The sequence below is a fragment of the Phyllopteryx taeniolatus genome, chromosome 19, assembly GCF_024500385.1.
Source record: "Phyllopteryx taeniolatus isolate TA_2022b chromosome 19, UOR_Ptae_1.2, whole genome shotgun sequence".
Lineage (NCBI taxonomy): Eukaryota > Metazoa > Chordata > Actinopteri > Syngnathiformes > Syngnathidae > Phyllopteryx > Phyllopteryx taeniolatus.
The window spans coordinates 10,091,670-10,113,795 of NC_084520.1; the positions used below are offsets into that span (position 1 = coordinate 10,091,670).

General features: G+C 42.8%; 1 protein-coding gene across 2 annotated transcripts in view; it reads left to right on the forward strand.

Moving 5' to 3' along the window:
* Nucleotides 1–16,107, forward strand: part of dusp3a (dual specificity phosphatase 3a) — a 28,348-nt gene extending 12,241 nt beyond the window's left edge. For both annotated transcript variants that reach the window (XM_061756070.1, XM_061756071.1), the window contains 2 exons: nucleotides 9,266–9,800; nucleotides 14,733–16,107. In XM_061756070.1, coding sequence (XP_061612054.1) covers nucleotides 9,266–9,800; nucleotides 14,733–15,148 — 951 coding nt within the window. In that variant the 3' untranslated portion in view covers nucleotides 15,149–16,107. The remainder of the gene's footprint in view (nucleotides 1–9,265; nucleotides 9,801–14,732) is intronic.
* The last annotated feature ends 6,019 nt before the right edge of the window (nucleotides 16,108–22,126 follow it).

Consider the following 22,126-nt stretch of genomic DNA (forward strand, 5'->3'; position numbering starts at 1 on the left):
GCACGGCGAGAAACAACGTGTGGGTTATATGGGTCCCTCACTGCCCCTTTTTTTCCAAAGCAGCTCTCCAGTCTCATCAGTGTGATGGAGTGACATGTATTCCAACTATGTGTTTGCTTGTGGATGGAAATGTTTACAGTTCAAGCCAAAATCAGAGCTGACTAACTACATCCTACAGTTCGCTTGAAAAAACACGAGCTGGTGTCAATACATATTTAGTTGTTTGGATCGAATACCTCAAATGCCTGGAAACGTGTTTATTTTCGTGAGTCATGTGCTCGTTTGCTCATATCCGCTAAACTCACATCACCTGATGTTGGATGCTTGTTTATGGAGGAAATGATTCATGAGTCAGAAACAGCACATGTAATCACTCGCAGGTATTTCTGGCCCTTTTGCAGTTGACGTTTTCGTCAGTCACTGCTGAGAGTATTCTTGGCAGGCCTCGTGACGTCCCGCCTCCAAAGGTTGCCTTTTTCGGTTTGCTCGTCTACAAAGCGAGTGATGCTCCGAGGCCCACGTCGCAGCACATCTGTGGCGCAGCGCTGCTTTATCAGGAAACATGGAGGCGGAGGAGGTGGACGATCCATCTCCTCAGATCCTCTTCCAAGTGGTTTTGCCCGCAGTGTTGCTCGTTTCATCCATGTGCTGTTTTTTACTGCGCCACATGTGGATGCTCCGCGATCGCTGCCAGTGTAACTATAAAAACCACATCATCACGTCCAACACGCTCGCTTGTCAGTTTGAAAATCAATCGTAAATTTAAAACCCACTGCTGTTCTGTCTCTGACAAGACAAACAACATATCCAGCAAGTAATTACATAGTTAATCATTCATTAAATGAAAAGTAATTTGATGCTCTTTCTTTAAAAGGCAAAAGATCCCACAAGATTGTGCCAACGCCTGTGCTAATAGGGAAATAGTAATTGGTGTCAAGGAAGTATTGTTAAATTATACAGCTCAACTGAGAGACAAAGATCCCTAACTCTAAATCAGAGAGGAGCTAAGTTTAGCCTGTGTTGTTAGTGGAAGTTACGGAGAGTCTTCACTGTATCTTTGGTGTATCTTTTCAGAATCAATTCATCATCAAGCCATTTATTTTGAAGGACAATCAAGAAGAGTTTGGAATGATATTTCAGTGTTCTGGGATCATGGTTTGTCATATATTTATGCAAATCTTCACTATTTGAACACCCCACAAATAGCAAACGATCACTATACTACCGAATAGTGTTAATGTGGCAACATAGCATTTTTAGTGGAGAGTGGTCGCTGCAGACACTATTTTGGCATTTGTCAAGACTGCAAGTTTCTGAGAGTGGAACAGCTTGTAGAAGCACTTTGATCGTCATGCGGCTGAAAATAGTTGCGCTTAAAACATGCAAATTTGTTAATAGAGGACTTAAATTCATTAGAACCGGAGAACAATAAACCCTGGTCAAAGGAGTCCCGTTCTGAATCCACCTTTTCGTTCAACCTTCTGCTAAATACTCGTGAGAGCGTGCCACGTGTTGACGTTGACTAGCGGCGGAGGGTAAAAAGTCAGGTGGCGTTGTTAAAAAGCAGACCTGGCGTTTGCAGTTTTCAAACATACCTTTTAGCTGCCTCGCTAATTGCTAAAGGCTGCACATGATCATCCTGTTGTGCAACCAGATGTTGCCAGCTGCACCGGCACACCTCTGACACGGAACAATGCTAGTTACACAAAGTGTTTGAAATGCTCACAGTGCGGCGCCACACATACACACGTCTGACTTTGAGAGCCAAGTCGAATTCAGCCCATAGTCCAAATAAAAAAAACAAAACTGAAGTGTCCTTATATTCTGGTTGTCTGAATGGCAAAGTTCACTTGATAAGGATGCATCTACTCACAAAATGTTTTGCATACTCCGCCGGAGCTTTTTGGTGAAATTTCAGGATGAAGCTAAAATGCACTATGACCTTTACAGATGAACTTAACTTGACCTTCGTAAACTTTTGAATGCAAACAGCCGTTTGTTTCAATAATATATGCACATCTTGCTGTTCTCTAACAAGGAGCTGAACGGCATTCATACATTTCCAAAGTTGTTCACATCTATCCCTTTCTGTGACTCCTACAGTCCTCTTCCGTGCTGCTCACATTTTGACATGATAATCCCATTGCGAGGCTTCAAATAGGATGTTTTCAGAGGGAAGTGGCTACATAGTGTCACAGAGTGTCAACAGAAGGTTGCAACACAGACTGGAAGAGTCGAAGAAAGGCATCGACGTGGACGTCTTTGGTTATGTATTGGTCGATTAATGATCAAACTCTATTGTATTTAGTCAAGCCATAGCCGTCTCTAATAGAATAAAAGTCATTTTCAGCCATCTTTTGGCATCTATTGGCAATTGTATCTCAAAAAACTCTGAAGTCTGTCACTTGTATCTCAAGGCACCAATGTACTTTTTTTTCTATTCGTAGCAGGGCTCTGTACCCAACACTGTAGTTTACAAATTGCTCCTCTGTACACTTGTAGCACATCGTGACATCGCTGTGGTGCCGTTGTCTGCTAAGGCGGCAGGGCATGGTCATGTCACGTGTTGGCTTCTGTCCAAAGGTGCCGTCATACTTTGCAAAAGGTGCAAGTGAGCAAGGTTTCTGTGTCCGCGAAGTGGAAGCTATACCGTGGGTGGCCTCACAATGGACAGCACGCTGCTGCCACGGAGACATTCTGCTTGTCATTAGCTTCCGCTGACTTAAACACTGCGGCGTCTAGATTATTCTCACATGCTGGTTTGCTTGACGTATTGATCTTGTTCTGGGAAAAAAAACAAGTTGAAAATAACCACACATACCGTTGCCGATAGTCTGTTTGTACTTACATGCTCAATTAACACCTCTTTCGTACTATCCTGGGAGATGTGCCATTCAATGGGAATGCAAGACCTACCTGCATCTGTCGCAGTGGCCCTAAATCATCCATTAAAAAATGTATATACACAAGTGATGTTGGTTTTAAGCTCTAGATTATGTCAGCAAATACTGTACCTTTGGTCATTAAACACCTACCTCTACAAGAACAGAGCGGATCTGGTAACATGCAACACTGGAAGTAGAGGATTCTGGGAACATAAGACCAGGTATGACAGAACTAGTCTCTGGCTTGATACTTTTGGAACTTTGAAAGTAGGAACTGCTGTCAAAGGACAAGTGACTAATTTGCGAAGATCTTGTAGCATAGCACCAGGGAGCACAAAATGGAGATTCTGGGAAATGAGAGAAGTCACATATGTGCAAGTCATACAGTATGAATGTCTCCAGTGTCAACCTTCATGTTTATGCGAGTCCCAAGTTACTGGAGAATGCAATCTTGCTCAGTAACGACATCTATTCACACATTCGCCATCATGCACTATATTGCCTAAAGTATTCACTCACCTGCCTTGACTCACGTTTGATCTAGAGTGACATTCCACCTTTTACAGCTATAACAGCGTTAACTCTTCTGAAAAGACTTTCCACAAAGTTCAGGAGTGTGTGTAGGGAACTTTTTACCATTCTTCCAGAAGCGCATTTGTTGGGTCACAGTGATGGTGGACGAGAAGGTCTGGCTCTCAGTTCGCACATCCCATCCTAAAGGTGTCCTATCAGGTTGGTGTCAGTACTCTGTGCAGGGCAGTCAAGTTCATCCACACCGAACTCACTCATCCATGTCTTTATGGACCTTACTTTGTTGGAACAGGAAGGGGCCATCCCAAAACTGTTCCCACAAAGTTGTGAGCAATTAATTGTCAAAAAAGCTCTTAGTATGCTGAGTCCTTCAGAGTTCCTTTCAATGGAACTAAGGAGACAATTTTTTTTTTGCACAATTCCATGCTCCCAACTTTCTGGAAACATTTCTTCCATTTCTAACATGGCTGTGGACCAGTGCACAAAACAAGGTCCATAAAGACATGGATGAGAGAGTTTGGATTGGATGAAATTGACTGGCGTACACAGAGTCCTGACCTCAACAAATAGAACATCTTTGGTATGAATTAGAGCGGCGACTGAGAGTCAGGCCTTCTCGTTAAAAAACGTCACTGTGTAACCTCACAAATGCTCTTCTGGAAGAATGGTCAAAAATTCCCACACTATAAACCCAGATAAGTAGAGTTTACTCAAAAAAAAAAATAAAAAAAAACCTCAGGTAACCCGTTGCCTTAAAATTGCACAATCATTACCCACCCACTGATTTAACTTAAATACACTGTAAATCTAGATAAGTAAACTCTATTTACTCTACTACTCATTTAACTCAGCTTGTTAAGTACACTATAAACCCTGGATAAGTCCACTGTTCGACATTTCATCAGGTTTTTAATTACTGCAAACTTGAATTACAGTAACTAAATGGCAACAGTGTCAAATCAATGTGTTTGTTCATTGTGGTGATTATTCATGTCACTATTGCACACAACCCACAGTCAGGGTTTAATGGAGAAAAAAAAAAAAGTAATTCTCTTTTTCCTGATTTTATCCAGTCCATAATAATTCAATCCAAATTTAATAATCTTTGGCGTGCCCTCCATTCTACTAGTTTCATGATGTAGCTTTTGTACTCCACATTATAGCATACTTGTGTGGGTTACCAGGTTTGTGCACACTACACAAAAAAAATCACTTACTTTGACATCCGTTTTGTTTTTGAAATACCTTGAAAATGCAGATCTTCAAATTGTTAGCCTAACAGTATAATTCCCAAAGTAATCAGACTTGACTTCAGAGCATGTAATCAATCAATAAAAATAATCAAATCAATAAAAAATACCAATGTACTGTATGCTAAAAATGCTTTCGTCTTCTTTTCTGAAAACGTTCAAATATGAATGTTATTACGTTACCGAAATGTAAACAACCAAGACTTTTCAAGTCCTGTAAGTCAAGTCATGTCTCAAGAATACTAAATCAAAGTCCGTTTGAGTTTTATGTTTTAGCCAAGTCCCAAGTCCTACAATTGGCGACGTAAGTCTGACGCAAGTCAAGTCATATGACTCGAGTCCCTCCCCTCTGGAAAATAGTTGATGGCGTGTGCAAGTGTTTTGAGTATGAAACAACCAAGTGGCATACAAGCACTGGAACATAAGTTTGGGTATTGTCCAACCTTGGAACAAACAACGCTGGCTCTTTGAAAGTGGGGCCTAGTGTCACAGGCTTCCATCAGTAAGTTAAGACCTGGTAACCAGAAACCCTAAGAAAAAATAATTTTGGGAGCTTCAGATCAATGTTCTGGGCACGTTTAGTTGACTCTCCTTCATAAGAACAGCACATGTCCAACAAGCAAAGGCCTCAGGGTTGTTTGGAAAGAGCGCCATTTAGTGTCTGAGGTCCAGCCAGCCTCGCTCCCGCAGGCCAACTTCCTACTTGGCAGCTTCAATGGAAGCACTATCAATTCTGAAGATTATCTGAATAGTCTGCAGACAAACAATGAAGATGTGGTGATTTACTGCCGCAAGGGTCGTAAAAGATCAGCGTGCTACGAGCATCCCATTTTGGGCTTATTGTGCCTCGGCTGCCCCGTAGCAGGCACTCAACTTCCACTGACCTGGTTCCATGTCAAAGAACCAAAAAACTGGGGCTACAGCCAGCAGATAAACAGTCGGGATAAGAACCTAACAGCTCTTGGTGTTTAAAACAAGGTCAATTAAAAGATAGGAAGATAAGTAATATTTGTGAAATTCAGACCTTTACTTTTCTAAGTGGCAGCATGTGCTAGATTGTCCTGTGAAAATGCAGATTTTAGTACATAATGCCTGGGAAAGGGCTGCCATATGTCAGCACTTTAACTTGAGATTTTGCCGTCACAACTGATAAGTGCATGTCCGAGTGAAGTGCAGTTTGCGAGAAGGACCAAGTCTGGCTGGTATGGGAACATGACTGTACATTCACATCCAGCGTGTTTCTCATATCTGAGGACCGCGCGTATGTTGGACCGCTCGTTGCTAGTGTTTATTGTGGTTCTGTGTGCCGATTGCTGCCACATGTCGGTGCAACAACAAGGCTAATACTGCGTAGATTGCAGCTTGATTGACACCCAGCTTATGTTTGCGCCGCATACCAGCATAAGCCACTGGATGTGCGATATGCGACTTGAGCCAACACGGGCGCTGCTTGAAGCGCAGCGACTTGATGTGTTTTTACGAGGAGAAACTGGGGAACATTTTCCACTCTTGCAGAATGTTGATGTAAATCACTCACGCCAGTGGATCGACTTGACGACCACGACGCATCAAGACAAAAATGATCTGAACCCATAACACACCAGGGCTGGAACAGATTAATGGCATTTAAAATCATTTCAGTGGGTAAAACTGATATACTAGTAGTTGGTCTTATACTAGAAGTTGGTCTTCCTTGACACCAATTAATACTTTCAGGGCTTTGGTGTCATCTTGTGGTATCTTAGAGCGTTATAGAAACAGCACATAAAACGTTAATAGGTGAATTCCCTGGAACAGTGATTCTCAGCTGGTGGGTTGGGACCTGAAAGTTGACTGCGGATTCATTACGGTTGTGTCGTGGACACTAGGTAGTAAAGAATTACTCAGGGTCCTTGGTTCACGTACCAACACACGATTTTTTCATTGTAATGTAATTATGACTTGAAGACTGTGTCAACATAGGTTAGTGTAGGATTCTGACATGTCCCAACTTGTGTACAAATTTGTCAGAGTGGAAGTCTGTTGTAAACTGAAGGCTTTCTGTACAGTCAAGTATTTAACATGCATCCCACGTCGGACGTGTCTTTTATTTGGCAAATAACATGTTCACAGGCATATTAGAAAGGTTATTAGTGTAATAGTACACACATTTGTACATATTTGGTAAGGGACTTAAAAAAGAAGAGATTAATGCCAAGATACAAGTGAAATGCAGTTATGTTCATTCTCGCTTTCATCATAAGGTGCCCTGAAAGGTACTTTGAACATGGTAGCATAGTGCACTGTGCAGTGTTTAAAAATATGAAATACATTTCAAAGACTATTTTTGAACTATGTTTTATTAATTTTTCTTAAATTAGATAAAAGTGGGTCACGACTTAACAACAATAGGAAAATGTGAATCCCTGCGTGTCGAGTTGAGAACCACTGCCCTAATAGAAACTCTGAATGGACACAAATATTGGGACACATTCAATCACTAAAGGAAGTGAAAAGTGAATAAAATGTGGATTTTTTTGTGTGTTCAGTTAGAGGAAAAGCTTCTACTCTTCTGATGAGACTCGCAAATCCATCTGTGTCTGTGTGTCTATGTATTCTACTGCCACTTGTGGCCAAGGCACGCACACCAGATTGAGCAGCACAATGCCCACTGAAATATCACAATGCACAAACTGCTGTACTCTTTACATTCTTTTACAGTATGCTATTAGTGTATGCTTTAATTAAATGTAGCACTGTAGAGTGCTATTTTTAAGATGGAAAAAAACATGTTACAGACGTTTTTGTTTTTGGGGTGCTGGAACAGCATAATGGCCTTTTTCATTAGGGAAAGATGAAGTGTGTTGAGACATGAACGTCGTCAAGCAATCAACTAAACTCATAAGTCAAGGCATCACTGTTGCCCCATTTTCTTAATTTCTCAGTGAATGAGGACTAAATGATGGAAGTTCTCATTTCAATATACATACTTTTGGTGACATTTTTGTTTGGCGTGCAGTAGGTTCAGAAAATGGATGGATGGATGGATGGATGGATGGAATATCTGCCTTGGACATTGCCCTTTCCCCTTCTCCCTCTAGGAGGCAGTGTTATCACAGTTAATATACATGTATACGTCAAACGCCTTAATCCACAGGTCATTGACCTTGTTTTGCACTCAGATCGAATGTGATAAAAAGCCGAACTATGACTAAAAAAGTCACTTGGACCAAAGAGAGGGCAGCAGTTATCGTGCTGAGCTCATAGGGAGCAAAATTGAACAAAAAAAAAGACTGAGGGGAGAGGGACGGCCGCGTCTCCGGGGGTGAATGCGAGGAGGCCGAAATGTCCTCCTGATGTTAACCCGAGTCCGATCTTAATTTGGAATGCTTCCCTTTCCTCCGAGGAGCCTCCATCTGTCAGCGCTCGTCAAAGTGCTGACATGTTGAGGATGCCGAGAGGCTCTCCGTCAACAAGGTCTAATTTGAAACAGATCCATGATCAGTGGCGGGCTGCGCGTTTAGTACCTGGGTTTTCAGTGGGGACTCAACCTACCTCTTAATACCGCCACTATCATAGAAACCAATATTATACAAAAACCACGCGCATCATGTGGACCTGTTCGGAATCAAAATAGGATAACATGACAAAAATGTAAACAAAACACAAGACACTCACCAGAAATGCTTATTATTAGTTTTGGTCTGACCAACCTATTAACAGATCAAAAACGACTGATGTCGTCGAGGCCGGACAAGGACAAATTTAAAATCTCATTGGTTTAAAAAACAGCCACATTGCTAATATAGTTTAAACAGGGAGTTTGCCGTGTGAAAAATGCTAGCAAGATTTGAATGTAGCCTCACTAATCCCTGACAAAAGCCGCATCCCTCACCAAGGTACACAAGTGTAATTTTCAAACATGGCCATCCATAACGGCATGCACTGAGGAAAGTACATAGTGGGGATAGTCACAGAGATAATCCAGCTTCAACAAAATAGCAGCGCTAGCAATGCTAAGCTAGTATAAACAAGATGTACGCGAGCCAACATTAGCCAACGTTGCTGCTGTAGCGTGACGTGTTCGTAATAGTGTTACTATAGCACAAAATGTTAGCAGTTTGACGTTTACATTTTTTTGGAATGTACAATCAATTACAAATCCTCCAAAAGTGATGAAACGACCTGTTGTGCAGAAAATGTTGGGAATTCCGCGTTTCCTTTGAATCCTGTCAGCTGCGTGAGCTCCCTTCCCACTGCTTCGAGTTTGTTAGCCTTATGCCCACTTGTTAGCAAACGAGGGATGAGCATTTTTTTTTTCTTCTTCCCAGAGGTGGATATTCTGCCACAGTTTCAGCAAATCTGCTCGGGCATAGTGGTTACTTCCAAATAGAATTAGAGACACAATTTGGAGCCAGAGAGGGTTGATTATTTTTCATAGATCATTTTACCCATGTATTACTGCCAGGGCATATTCGGTTTGAACAAATATGACAAAATGTTTTGTCTTTTTAAATTGTAAACCGGAATTCCCTTTAACATGATAATCTGTGCTTCTGATGGTGTGTAGGCCATCAAACATTTACAATGGTCCAAGTACACACGTTGTTTCCTCTTCAGATGTCAAAGAAAAGAAAAGAAAAGAGAGACCAGAAGAAGAGCCGCTGTGCCCAGACTTTGATGGACTTTGATGCGATGACGCAACAGCGTGGACCACCAAAAGGAAAAACATTCAACATCATGAAGTCTGAGGCTGAGCTTCAGGCCCTCCCTCTCTATCTACGTCACCGCCTAATTGGCAGCCTCCCGCCAGAGACTTTAAAAAGCGTGAGCGAGTCTCTTGGCCCTCCACAAGAAGCCCACCCACCCATCCGACAACCACCACCTCCCCCACTTGCCCCACTTCACTGTCGTCCTCCTGGCTGCAGCATGCACGCTGCTCCCCCGCTGCTCCTCAGCCTCCTGCTGCTCCGCGGATGCTGCTGCGCCTCCGCAGCCGCCGGCAAGGCTCGGAGGCAGGTGTCCAACGACGGCACGGAGCACGTACCGGAATACACGCACAACAGCGACCGCAATAACAACACGATGAATAATAACAACAACAACAACAACAGGGCCAAAACAGGTGGAAGAGCAAGCAACTCAGTCTCCTACAGTAAGTGCTCTCTTTATCATGCTGTGCTTAAAATATGAAATTGGTGATGGAAACATGACAGACCTAATGTCCTGAAATCTAAATGTGTTAACCTGGAACAATCATTTCAGTGAAACTCTTCATTTATCTTAGAAATACAGATCATGCACAGACAACTGATTTGGATTGCCAGAATTTGCTTGTTTTACATCAAGTGCTTTGCAAAAAAACAAAATCTAACCAAGATTAAATATCTCAAATCAAGGCATAATGTGCTTATTTGTCTGTCAGGATATTTCCTCTTAACAGGCAGTTCTCTTCAGGTATTGAGATTCTTTTTGTTTTACTGCTTATGAGTAAGTTTACCTGAAAATAACAAATACCATAATTCTATGTGTATGATCTATGAATACAACAGTATTAAGACATCTGTTATTTAAAAAAATAGCTGTTTACCTTTTTTAAAAAACATTTGTGCAATTGCCATTTTCCTGTTCATTGGAAGACAATATTTGCTTAAATTAAGGTGTATATTCCTCATTTCAGCACCATTTTCTTTCTTTTTGTTTTCGTGAGGGAGTAACATAGACACAATGTCTTAAAATATAGATAATTAAATAACCTTTAAGGATTCATTGAGTTAAGCTTTAGATTTGTCTTTGTAGCTGATTTGGATTGTCATAATTTGTACAGTTTACATACAAGTGCCATTAACCGGGCACTTATTCGAAGTGTTTGATTGACAGTGAGCTCACAGGCAAAAGGCAGGAAAGACCTGAAATCCTCTTTTGTTTTCTAACGTGAAATATTGTTGAATGACATGCTCTGAAGTCAAATTCAAATAGTCGGAAATTGGACATTTTCAGTAAAATTGTATTACAAGCCTTAGTAAAATCCTTAATATTTAAGAGTAGAATGTAGCCATTTCATATTATTTTTTAAAATTACGTTTTCTACTAATGCAGATTGGTGATGCCTTTTCCATAATGCTTCCTTGTTCTTGAAAAGGCAACTTTTATGTTGCCTCTCAGCGGGATGCCAAAATCTTGAGCAGTTTATCAAATAAAGCTGTATCTTCATTATCTCACTTCAATTCCTCTCTCTTTTGGTTTTTAATTGGCTTGCTTTAGATGACTTTGGAATCTCACACACACACACACACACATACACACACATTCCTGCGGTTTCTTTCCTGACACGGGTGCAAGTGGAGCATGGACAGAGACATCGGAACCCCCTCATTTGTTCATCAGTTTATTGCTTGTCTCGCTTGACACGATTAGTCAAGCTCCGCTTAGGGACGCAAGCCTCTGATTGCAGCAACATGTCGGCCCTAATAGAAAACACCAGCCTTCTTCTGGCTACGAATAACCATGACGGGGCTTTGGAAATTGCTTTTTTAACGCAACGCTGCCTTTGAGAATGATTCCCACCTGTGGCCCGAGAAGAGAAATGAATGCTTGTACCAAACGCAAAGAGGTACAAGCTGCGAGTGTCGGATTTGAGGTCTTCCTTCGCCTGTGTGCTTTCCAAATACTTTGTTACTGTATTGAAGTAGATTTTTCTGCCATCTACTTATTTGTTTTTCTGATGACTTTTTTTTACTCCATACATTTAAAAATATATCTTGTACTTTCTACTCCTTACTTTGTCAAAATAGGCTTGTCGCTTTTAACAACCTCCGCAGATGACGACATGACAAAAAAAAAAAGACACAATTAGAGGAGCACAGTCAGGCGCGATTGAGATCTTTATCGGTTGATTGAGGTCTCACGGACTTATAAGGTGGAAAAAACAGGGACTGCAGTAACATTCGTAGCCTTATTTAAGAGAATTGTTTGCTTGCCAGCTACAAGAATTACTCCAACGAATGCGTTGTCTTGTACCAGGCGAAAAAGGAATTTGTCTCTTCTGCAAAAACACTTTTTTTGTTGTCATCAGTAGCTAATTTAGCATTTTTCGGTTGCGAGTTGACAATGTTAGCAAAGCTACGGGAACACGTATTGATTCGGGCAGTAACGATACAGTATCGAAAGCGAAAATTGCGATAGTCTATAAAACACAAACCTGTGTCATCTTTAAAATGGCAGAACCGTGACGTCCTTTCCAACTCCCAGAGTATGTGCCTCCAATCTAGCTACTGCCAGATGAGCTCACAGTGTTGCCAAACTTAATGCAATTATTTTGTTAATTTAAAAAATAAATAAATAAATGCAAGCCTAGATTAAAGATGAATTAATACAGCAAGCCTCCAACTGCGTGTCGTGAGTAATTTTTCCGGTGACGTCATCTGACCAGAGTGAGTAAAACTGTGGCTACCGCTAATGCTAGCTCAACTGCGTGAGAGGAACAGCAAAGATCGCTAATATGATTTATAAGCCTGAAATTGTGGAGCCTCCAAGCTCATTTATGTCAGAAGTATGGTAGCAATTCGGCTAACCGTTTGGGAACAGAGATGGAAATGCTTTCTGTCGCCAGTGAGGTCTCAGCGGCGGGTGTTCGGCCAAGACTACCCCCCACCAGTTGTCCCCGATTCGCCAATAATTCTTGGCTACAAGCCGAGCCAACCTCGGAGTGATCGTGCAAGCCGTCGTTGTGTATTGCGGCCACAGAAAAACATCGGGATTGGGTTTTCTCTGGGAGAATAAATCGGAAGTCGCTTCTCATGAATCCTTTTGTTGGTCCCTTTTTTGTGAAGCGGGCCCACAGGAAAGCAGATCCGCCGCCCGTTGTTTGTTCGGGTCTTTCAACACGCCGCCAGTAGAAAGAAATGAAACAAAAAAAGCCAACACAATAGCTCTTGCATGTGTCCGCTAAAAAGATGCAGCCGAAATTTAAGATGGCTGTTTCCTCAGGTCTGTTTGGTGCCTTAAGGAGGCGGCCGTTTCGTCTTCCGTCAGCACTTTGCCGAGTTCCCAGCGTGACTGTGTGTGCCAGGCCTCCCCTGTAGCTCAGAGCTCCATTAGGTTTGACGGAGCGCTTTACTGGCTCCTCCGCATCAGCTGATGACTGCCAGCTGGACGTCTGCGCACAGAGGCCTGAACCACCGGGGAACGCGGATGGAATTAAATTAACAAATGCTCATCTCCACGGCTTCCACTGTCACTAAATATGGTTGCTTTTTGATTGTAAAAAAAGCAAAATGTGCTGTAACTGGATGACCTAATTGCAATTAAGGACAGGCATTTGAAACATTAACCAACAATTATGCATTAATCCATTTCAAATGGGAAAAACTCCGGTACTTCCATCCGGTTTTGATCCAGCGGGTCATGGGTAACTGGAGCCTATCCCAGCTGACAGCAGGCGGGGTACCCCACGGAGTGGTTGTCAGTCCCTTGCAGGGTCCGAAAATACCAAAGAAGGCTCAATTTTGCTCAGTTCAATAAAAAACCTAAACAGTCCTTTAGTGCCGTGATTCCCAACTGCTACAAGAACTCATCAGGTGTTCTGGGGAAAATTATCCAGTTTCACTTAATTGTTCCCAAAATTATTTTCTTCTACAAATAATGTGTCTTTGTTCATCTATCTATGCCAGCGACATTTAGTGACTTGCAGAACAATTAAATGCTCTTTCAGGAGGTGGAGAACGGTCCAATTTACCTGTGTAATATGTGTATCTATCATTATTTCTGTATATATACTTTTTGTGACATTTTTGTATGGTGGTGTACCGTGAGATTTTCCTAATACAAAATATGTGCCATGATTTACACACTGATTTAGTCAGTAGCAAGCAACCGAGGGGCAAATCAGGAAAGGCTGAGGCTCTGAGCTTATCCTTTCGACTTAAAATATGCAAGCCAACTGTAACAAATTAGAGTCCAGGCTATGGATTCTTGTCGACAACTATGAGCAAAACTGCTTACAAGCGACCAAAAAAATTCTTAAATTTGCCGTTTTGGGTGGGGAACCTCATTCCATCACCCTGCTGCCCCAGTCTTTGTTTTAAACAGAAACTGTACTTCATTGTTTTTATAGAATCACTTCATTTAGTTTACTTCTAATTTCTTTAGCTGTCCATTTTGGCAGCACAATCCATCCCTAAAATCCCTATAAGTCTAAAATGCTTCAAGATGTAGCACTCTATAGTCACTCTATAGTCAAGCAGATGTACAGATAGTTAATAAAAAAAAAAAAACCTGTTAAAAGTAGAAGTGCTGATTCAACGCCTGTTTAACTGGTCATGGCCGAACACTGAAAATTATATACAAAACTCGTTTTGATAAAGAAATACATGATCTAAGCACAAAACGTTTTTTTTTTGTTTGTTTTTTTATTCACTTGCATAGTGCTTACTGAGAAGAAAAAAAGCTAGCTAGCAGTGGCTCAGGCTTGTTTGACATCAAAATGTATTCTCATTGCTTTGCTAACGTTATGAACTGAAGAACAAAAAAAAAAACTAAATTAGCTAATGAGAATAACTGAAAAAAGACATCTTGCAGGTGTTTTTAGGTGTAGAACCTTTGAACACTTTATGCTGTTGGTCTTTAGGCTGGCACGATACACAATGCAGGGCCAACTTCAAACACTTCTCATGAATAAGGTTGCCGTGGGAGAAGACTCATTCACGTTCTTCCTCGTCGATGCCGTCCCTGTTTTTTTCCGCCTTGTAATACCCCAAAATCTCAATTCATCAATCAAGATCTCAACCGCGGTTGACTTTACCGTTCTGTAGTTGTCTTTGTCGTCATCTGAGGAGGTTGAAAAAAGTCACGAAAATAAGGAGTAGAAAGTACAGAAACCTGAAAAATCTGCTTGAATGCAGTAACAAAGCATTTGTAATGCAGTACTTCCCACCACTTTATATCCATTCATCGTGTTGATCCATAGTTGGAATTTCGAAGTGCTGTTGAGTCATTGACTCTCAGGTCAGCCTGTGATGAAGAAGTTAACCGTTGTATTCTTCCAGTGTTTTTCTCGTAACGGCAATATCCCGCTTTTGCCTCCCAGGCGCCTCGGAGCTGAGCTGCAGGGAGCTGCGTTCCACCCGCTACATCACAGACGGATCCTGTCGCAGCGCCAAGCTGGTGAAAGAGCTGGTGTGCTCGGGCCAGTGCCTGCCCTCACACCTCATGCCCAACTCCATCGGCCGCGGGAAGTGGTGGAGGAGTGGCGGCGGGGCCTCGGACTACCGCTGCATTCCGGCGCACTCGCGGACCCGCCGGGTGCAGCTGCGCTGTCCCGACGGCAACACTCGGACTTACAAGACCCGCATGGTCACCTCCTGCAAGTGCAAGCGCTTCCGGCCACACCACAACCAATCCGAAGCCAAGGAGATCCCGCGGTTGCCCCGTAACAAGAAGCACGGGCGCTCGTCCCAGGACCGGACCAAGAACAACATGCCGCTGACAGACAACGCGTACTAAATCTTTCTGGTAGTCTCCCGACAACACACAAACAACCCGAACGATCTCTCTGTTGGAGAGGACATGTGAGAGACATTTCACTCCAGAGCGACTTCATAAGCAGGAATGATTTGAAGTGTTTTTCAGCCAATCTCAGTTTTCTTTTCTGCATGACAAACCTTAAATGGCGGGGCTCGCCACGAGAAGACGTCGCAGCGGGCGCTTGTCCTGATACAAAGGCATCTCAAGCGTAGCAAACATCCTCCCCGCCGGGCCCTCAAAGCCATCTGTACAAACATACAACGCTTGCTCCTCCTGCTACATTTAAGGCCGACAAGATGCACCAAAGGGGCTGTAATCCATCTGCTTCTGACTAGACGGGACACTGGCAGATCAGGGGGGTGGGGATGGGGCTCCGATGAAAGGATGCTGACAGCTTCGGAAAGAGGCCTGCCACCTCTTCCGCATTACTTGGAATTATGAATTCTCTGAGCCCACAAACGGACCCAAAAGAAGAGTGATCCTCCTCCTGCCATTCTGTAAATACAACTGCACCATGAAGACGCTTCACCTTTTTCTTGTGGCCGGGGGGGGGGGCCCTTTAGCATCGCCCCTGTCATTGCCCACTGATTTGAAAGCATCCTGACAATGTTTGCAGATTTTTGGGACTGTTAAAAATGCGCACCTGGAAAGCATTTGCCATTGATTGTACATATCATACTTGAGTGGTCCCCTCGCCAGACTGGAGGGGGAGGAGGGTGGGTGGGGGAATTCAGGTGTGAGCGAGTGCCGGTGGGCGGCAAAAGGGGCCAATTTCCACAAACAGAAGAGTGAACTGAATATTTATTATTTCCACATTTAAATTATTTATGCAACCTTTTTTGTAGTAAATAATAATCGCCATTATTGTCATGTAGTATGATAGCGCAATGAAATACTGTGCAGTACACGAATAAAGTCAATGCAGATATATTTGAAAAGCGGCCTGCTTGTTTTGTTTTTTTTCCCCCTACTGTCACATGACGAATGTGTGTCAGTGACTGATGTTGGACCTTGAGGCAAATATAGGGAGGTCCTTGGTTCATGAGGGTCCCGACATCCGGGGTATCGAGGTTACTAACGGTGCACAATGAACTTGAATTTTTTATTTTTTAAGCCTTTTGAGTTCCGTTGCTGGTCAATTGTTGTTGTTATTATTTTTATTTTTGCGTCCCAGCAAGCATCAGATATGCCACCGCTGGAGTGTACTGCAATGCCTTCTCATGTGGGCAAGGAGAGCCACAGCAGCCAATGCACTTTCGGCCATTTTCAGTTTGTTGAATGGGACGAACAGTCAACACAAAAATACAAAATGAGGACCCTCGCAGGGAGCTGCTGCAGGGCCAACCCAACTCCTGTGATGTTTTTCTCTGGGCTGCAATGAATTAGTGGCATTTCAGTTTCATTTCAATGGGGAAAAATACTAAATAAATTGAGTTAGAAGCTTGGTCATGGAACAGATTAAACTTGTGAGTCTAACTGCATAAATGTAATTATGCAATAAAAAACAAATATTGTTAAAAAAAAAACGAGTAGAGGCATCACTATCCCTCGTGAGGCAGCAAAAGTCGACACTCAATTTTTTTAATTTAATCTCGAATTTATGTCCTACAGGTGTTTTCATTCCTCTAGTTACTGTTATGTCTTTATTTGGAAACATTTGGAAAGTGATAGAATACAGCGCAACTTGAATTTGCTCAGTCGGAACTTTGCATAGTATGTTGCTAACGTATAAGAAACTGCATCATAAACTAGGAACCTACTGTAAAAGCCGTCCAGCCCCTGAAAATGAGATGTATGCAATTTTTAATCAGTGTTTCAATATCTCCAAGTAAACAACGAGCCAGCACAAAACCAAACTCTACTGTTGAAAGGGCGAGTTTGTCTCCTGGCGTTCTTTGGGAGCAGAGTCCATATCACATTTCACGACATCATCCCGAGCGGGTGGTCATTATGTCATTCCCAAGCCCTGTTTTCCCAGAGAGAACAAACATGCCCATGCCGTTGCTTGCTCGGGCCAGAATGGAGAGAGCCCCCCCCCCCCAAGAAACTTAAGACTACAGAGTGGTGACGCTGACAAAGCATCTGTCCCGCGTTAACGTACACGCAACTCTGCAAACTCCCAGTGACCCTTCCCCGACCGCGGCGCAGGAGACGTCAAGCGCAATCTACTCCCAACCGACGCATCACGTCCACCGCGCTCGCTGTAAATGTCATCAGAGGCGCTCGGAGCTCCAGGTGCACGCGTCCCACAGGCTCGCCGCCCATCAGAAAACCAGCTCCTCATATCGCTGCAAAAGCTCTCGGCCTTGACATAATATTTATAGAACTGACACACTGACCACAATAAATGCTCGCGGGCCTCCTTTGTCCCAACGTGGGAACGCAAGTGAGAGGAGTGGGAGGAGGCATGTTATGCCGCAAAGAGCCTCGTTCCCAAAGCTTGTTGGTCAGACTCTGGGGGGACATTGGACCACCACAGACATGTTTGGTCAGATACTACACACAAAACATTTGGGATATTCGCCTTCCAGGTAATTGGTTTTAGTCTTTTTTGCACAATTTGCCCTTCTCAAGGAGCTGCACAGCTAAATTCCTATTTCACCAGACGTCCGCTTCTATACCTTTCTGTGACTCTTCCAGTCTCTCTGTATCTCTGTTACAACCTGCTAATGACTTTCTGAGCTTAGTGGCCACTGAGAACATCCTGTTTGATGGTGAGATACTGTTGATCAATTGTTAGGTGTCGTCTTGTGATGTCAAAATATGAATAGCACGACGAAGAGGGCTCTTTACATCGCAATTCTAATTGAACCAAGAAATGTATGGGTCCATTCATGGCTCCAACACTTTAGAGAACAGCAAGTTGTGTACTACTGAAACTGAACAGTTTGAATTCTTCCTGAAATTTCACTTGGAAGCCAAATATCTCAACGTTTTTATAAGGAGTATAAATCCTTTAAAATCTGTCTCATCCTTGTAAGAATATTTCCTAAAAGTCTGATGATCACAAGAGAATTCTGATCTACTGTATCGGAGCTTGGAGCTTGTGTCTGAAAGAAAACCTTCAAGTTTGAAGAAGATTGGTTGGTTGAGATTTGAGCTTTTTTTGTATGAGCCACTTGTTTGTTTAGTTTTTGTCGGATGTGCTTTCTGACACATTCCTGCCATTTATCTGGCTTCCGGTGGCACACTGGCCACTAATTGAACATGGGCTGCTACATGACAGGTAGCAGCATGTACCGATACGCTAACATACTTCTTGTTTTTACAATAACTCTTTGAAGTGGAATGAGGCTTTGTAGCACCAGGATTGTCTTTAATAGCGTATCATCTGCATGTCCCGATATTGTCCAAATGCATGCGTTGCCAGAGGTATTTATCTCATGAAAGCGAGTACGTCACAAATACAATGACACCCACATGAAACCGGATCGATCATAAAATATTCTCCGAAAAGAATTCTCCAGTCTGCCAAAAGTTAACTTAATAAAAGTTGATAATGTGTCGGGTTTCTGCATCGGCAGCTTGTGCAACCGAGAGGTGTCCAGGAGGCTTTGCTGAGATGAAAAACATTTTACTGGAACAGCAAACATTCTGGCCTTCGGCGGCGATCACACCACGTCAAGATGATTCCGCCGCTGTGCGGCCCACCCTCAGTAGTTTTCAATCAAGTGTTTCCCAAGACTGCAAACGACTGCTGTAATGAAAGATGTGTGTACGGTCCAGGATGTTGTTGGACACGTCGGTCATCAAACCAAGCTGTCGGCTTTCGAGAGGCAAAAAGTCAAATTTCTTCTTGAATCCATGTAAGTTTAACAGGCTTTATCAGGATCTTGATTTTTGTCAGCTGCGATCCTGTTGAAGCCCTTTGAGACTCAGGGCCACCGTACCTCACTTAACGGCTATAGGCTGCAAATAAACTTAAAGTGACCAGAGATTTATTTCTAAATACATTATCCATGATTGAAGATAATTGCTGGAAACATGCAAAGACTGAGAACTACACTATGTAGTACTGAATTGTGGAGGTACAGCATTAAACTGTACACAGTTTTCCAGATTATTATGATTTTTTTGTTTTTGTTTAATTTTAATTTAAAAAAAACAACTTTATTTAGCATGGCTTAAACGGCGCCCAGTGACGCACTTGGGTGTCCGACATGAGTCGCCGCTCTCCCACTGTATAAGAACTTTAGCGCCTTTGTTTGCACCAGAGGTTGTCTGACGCAATTGCGAGCTACTTACTTATTATTACTAGGCCCATTTCTACCACTACAATGTTGTTAGCTAGCTCGCTATGCCAAAAGTCTTCCCTGGGTGCGGCAATCTACTGAACACCCAAACAAGAAAGTGACACCGCAGAGGAATCCGCCGGCCGACAGAAACACTGGAAGCTTGTTAGCTTGCAAGCTAGCTAGTAGCTAGCGCCACTCGTCGCGGCATGGAACGCCCAGCGAACACCCGGTGGGATTTATTCCAGGCACCGGAGCCTTTTTAATGGCTCAAATATGTTTAGGCATGAGAAAGTTGCGAGACAAAGTAGAATAAATTTTTCAGCGGGGTTTTACGCATTCATCGGACAAGCGCACGGCATCTGAGAGCGAAGACAGCGGATTTTCAAAGCGTCATTTTACATACTTGGTGACTTTTTTAGTTTTTCAAATTTGACAGGGTTGTGAACAACAGTCTTCTGTGGTGTCAAATTTACATGACATGCTTATTTTCACTTCACACGAACTTTAAGTACAGTAACTAAGAAAAATGTTCAGTGCTGGCCATAACTCTTGAACAGACAATCTTCATGGGTCAAACGGCTTCCGCTGAGGCGGGTAAACCTCAGTCACTCAGCCGAGTCCAAGTTAACCAAACGCTGCGAGGGCAACGGGAGGTGAGGAAGCGGCTGTCAACGGGAGAGTTCTTAGTGTGAAGTTCTGCGGGAATTTCTTCAGCATTACTCATCGTCGCCTGATGGATCCTGTTGAAAATGTGCCGTTTTGAAGTGAAATATGTTGGGCACGGGATTAGAGAAGCGCAGTTTGTTTTACTAGTCGACGTGTTTGACCTCGAAAACAGCTTGACGCGTCGGCCTGACGCGTTTGCTCGCAGGATGCCTGGATAAGCTTCACGAATTGCGACACAAGTTTACACAACGGCACTCGGCGGTTAGTCGACAGAGCGGATATTGACTCGGAAGAGATCAATCCAACCGCAAGCACGAAGTCCCTACAGGCAAAACCGCTTCTTGAGATACTAGCGGAGCATTATTGAATAGATGTGTTCGACTCGCAAAACACTATAAAGGAGTCCGTGTTGCTCACTATACAATTAACCCTCGCTATTCGCACCTGGGAACAATCTCCAATGCAAATAATGAAAATTTACAACTGATGGATGCCCCTCGCAGGCCTGTTCTAAAAATAGCCCACCAGTGATGAGACATTTGCATTCCTAGGAATGCTGGAGAGTGATCATTTAAAAATGTAAAACCTAGCAGAGATTTGTATAAATAATGTTATATGTTGACATTAATCTGTTTCTTACCTTGTTAACTCATTGTTGATCATTATTGTGTGAAATTATTCAAGTTTATTTATACAGCACTTAATCACATAAGATTCGCATAGGGGCTCACAGGCCCACGGTTCACCCAAAAAAAAAAAATCCCTTAGTAAGTCTAAGCATTACTTCTCCTTTTACGACTCCTCTCTAAAATCTCTTGACGGTGCATACACTTATTACAAAAGAAAGACATCTGTGGTATTTTTTTGAAATGTTCAAAAGTTATGTATCTGTTTGGTCGTCCACTCCCTTTAACCAATACTGTCTGTTTTCGTAAATTTCTTGTGCCATGCACAGATAAACGGAGACGACTGTGGCTGTCCTGCATACTGAATCCTGTTATGCTTCGTATTTATGCCCGATTTTGTTTCAGTAGACTGAAATACACTTTTCTTGAGGAATAGCCTTTTTTTTTTTTTTTTCGGCTTTAATGAACGTAGTTGAACATGTATATGTCTGGCATTGAGTTGAACATGTGCATTGACAAGTTTATAGGAGCTCAAATTAAGTTCACCTGTAAAGGTTATACTGCATTTTTATTTCCATCCTTAAATTGGACTGGAAAGCCCAGTTGCTTCATCAACATCCCATTAGTTGCTTTTATAGTACTAATATATTTTTAAAAGAAAATATAAAGAGACTTTGTGGGCACCTTTGTTTCGTGAAATTTTGCACCCAGGGCGACTGCCGAACTCGCTCCCCCGTCTCACGCAACACCGCCGTAATCGAGTTTAATTAGGGGATTTTTGGCATTAAGGTGCTGCACCCATCTGAGGGCCCAGCCTAGGCGATGCCTTGAGAGGCACCTCCGAAAAGCCGCGTCAACTCGTGTTAAAACGTCTTGACGGTCGGGCCTTCCCCAAGGAAAATTCCTTGTTGTGTTCCCACCCTTTTGCCTTGCGTCACGAGGCTAATTTGCTACATGTTAGCATTTAATAGAGATGATTGAGCAATGCTTTCAGTTTGAGTCAATCATGGAAGATTTAAAGGGAAGCAGCACGTGTGGGCGGCGGTCTGGCTTGTTTTGACAGGCGCTTGTCAGTCGCCTGTCCGAAACCGTTTTGAACGGTGAGCAAATGATGAGTCAAACAGTTTGTCTCCATGTCATCAGTGTTAACCACAATGACGCCGGAGCCAGACAGGCTGCGACCGGCGAACCATCCCTGCCGTCACCCTGCTTCCCCTAATGCTCTGCGACGGACGTTTCTGGCACGTGAAAACACTTCGGAAAGTGACGACTTAACCTCAGCTTGCTTGTGTTTGGGTTTGATTATTAATAGAGGTGGCAAAAGTATTTACACTCTGTACTTAAGCAAAAGATACTTGTGTAAAAATGACAGGTAGAAGTACTGATTAAGTGCAAGTAAAACAAGTACAAGTACTCCCTTCTTAAGTGCA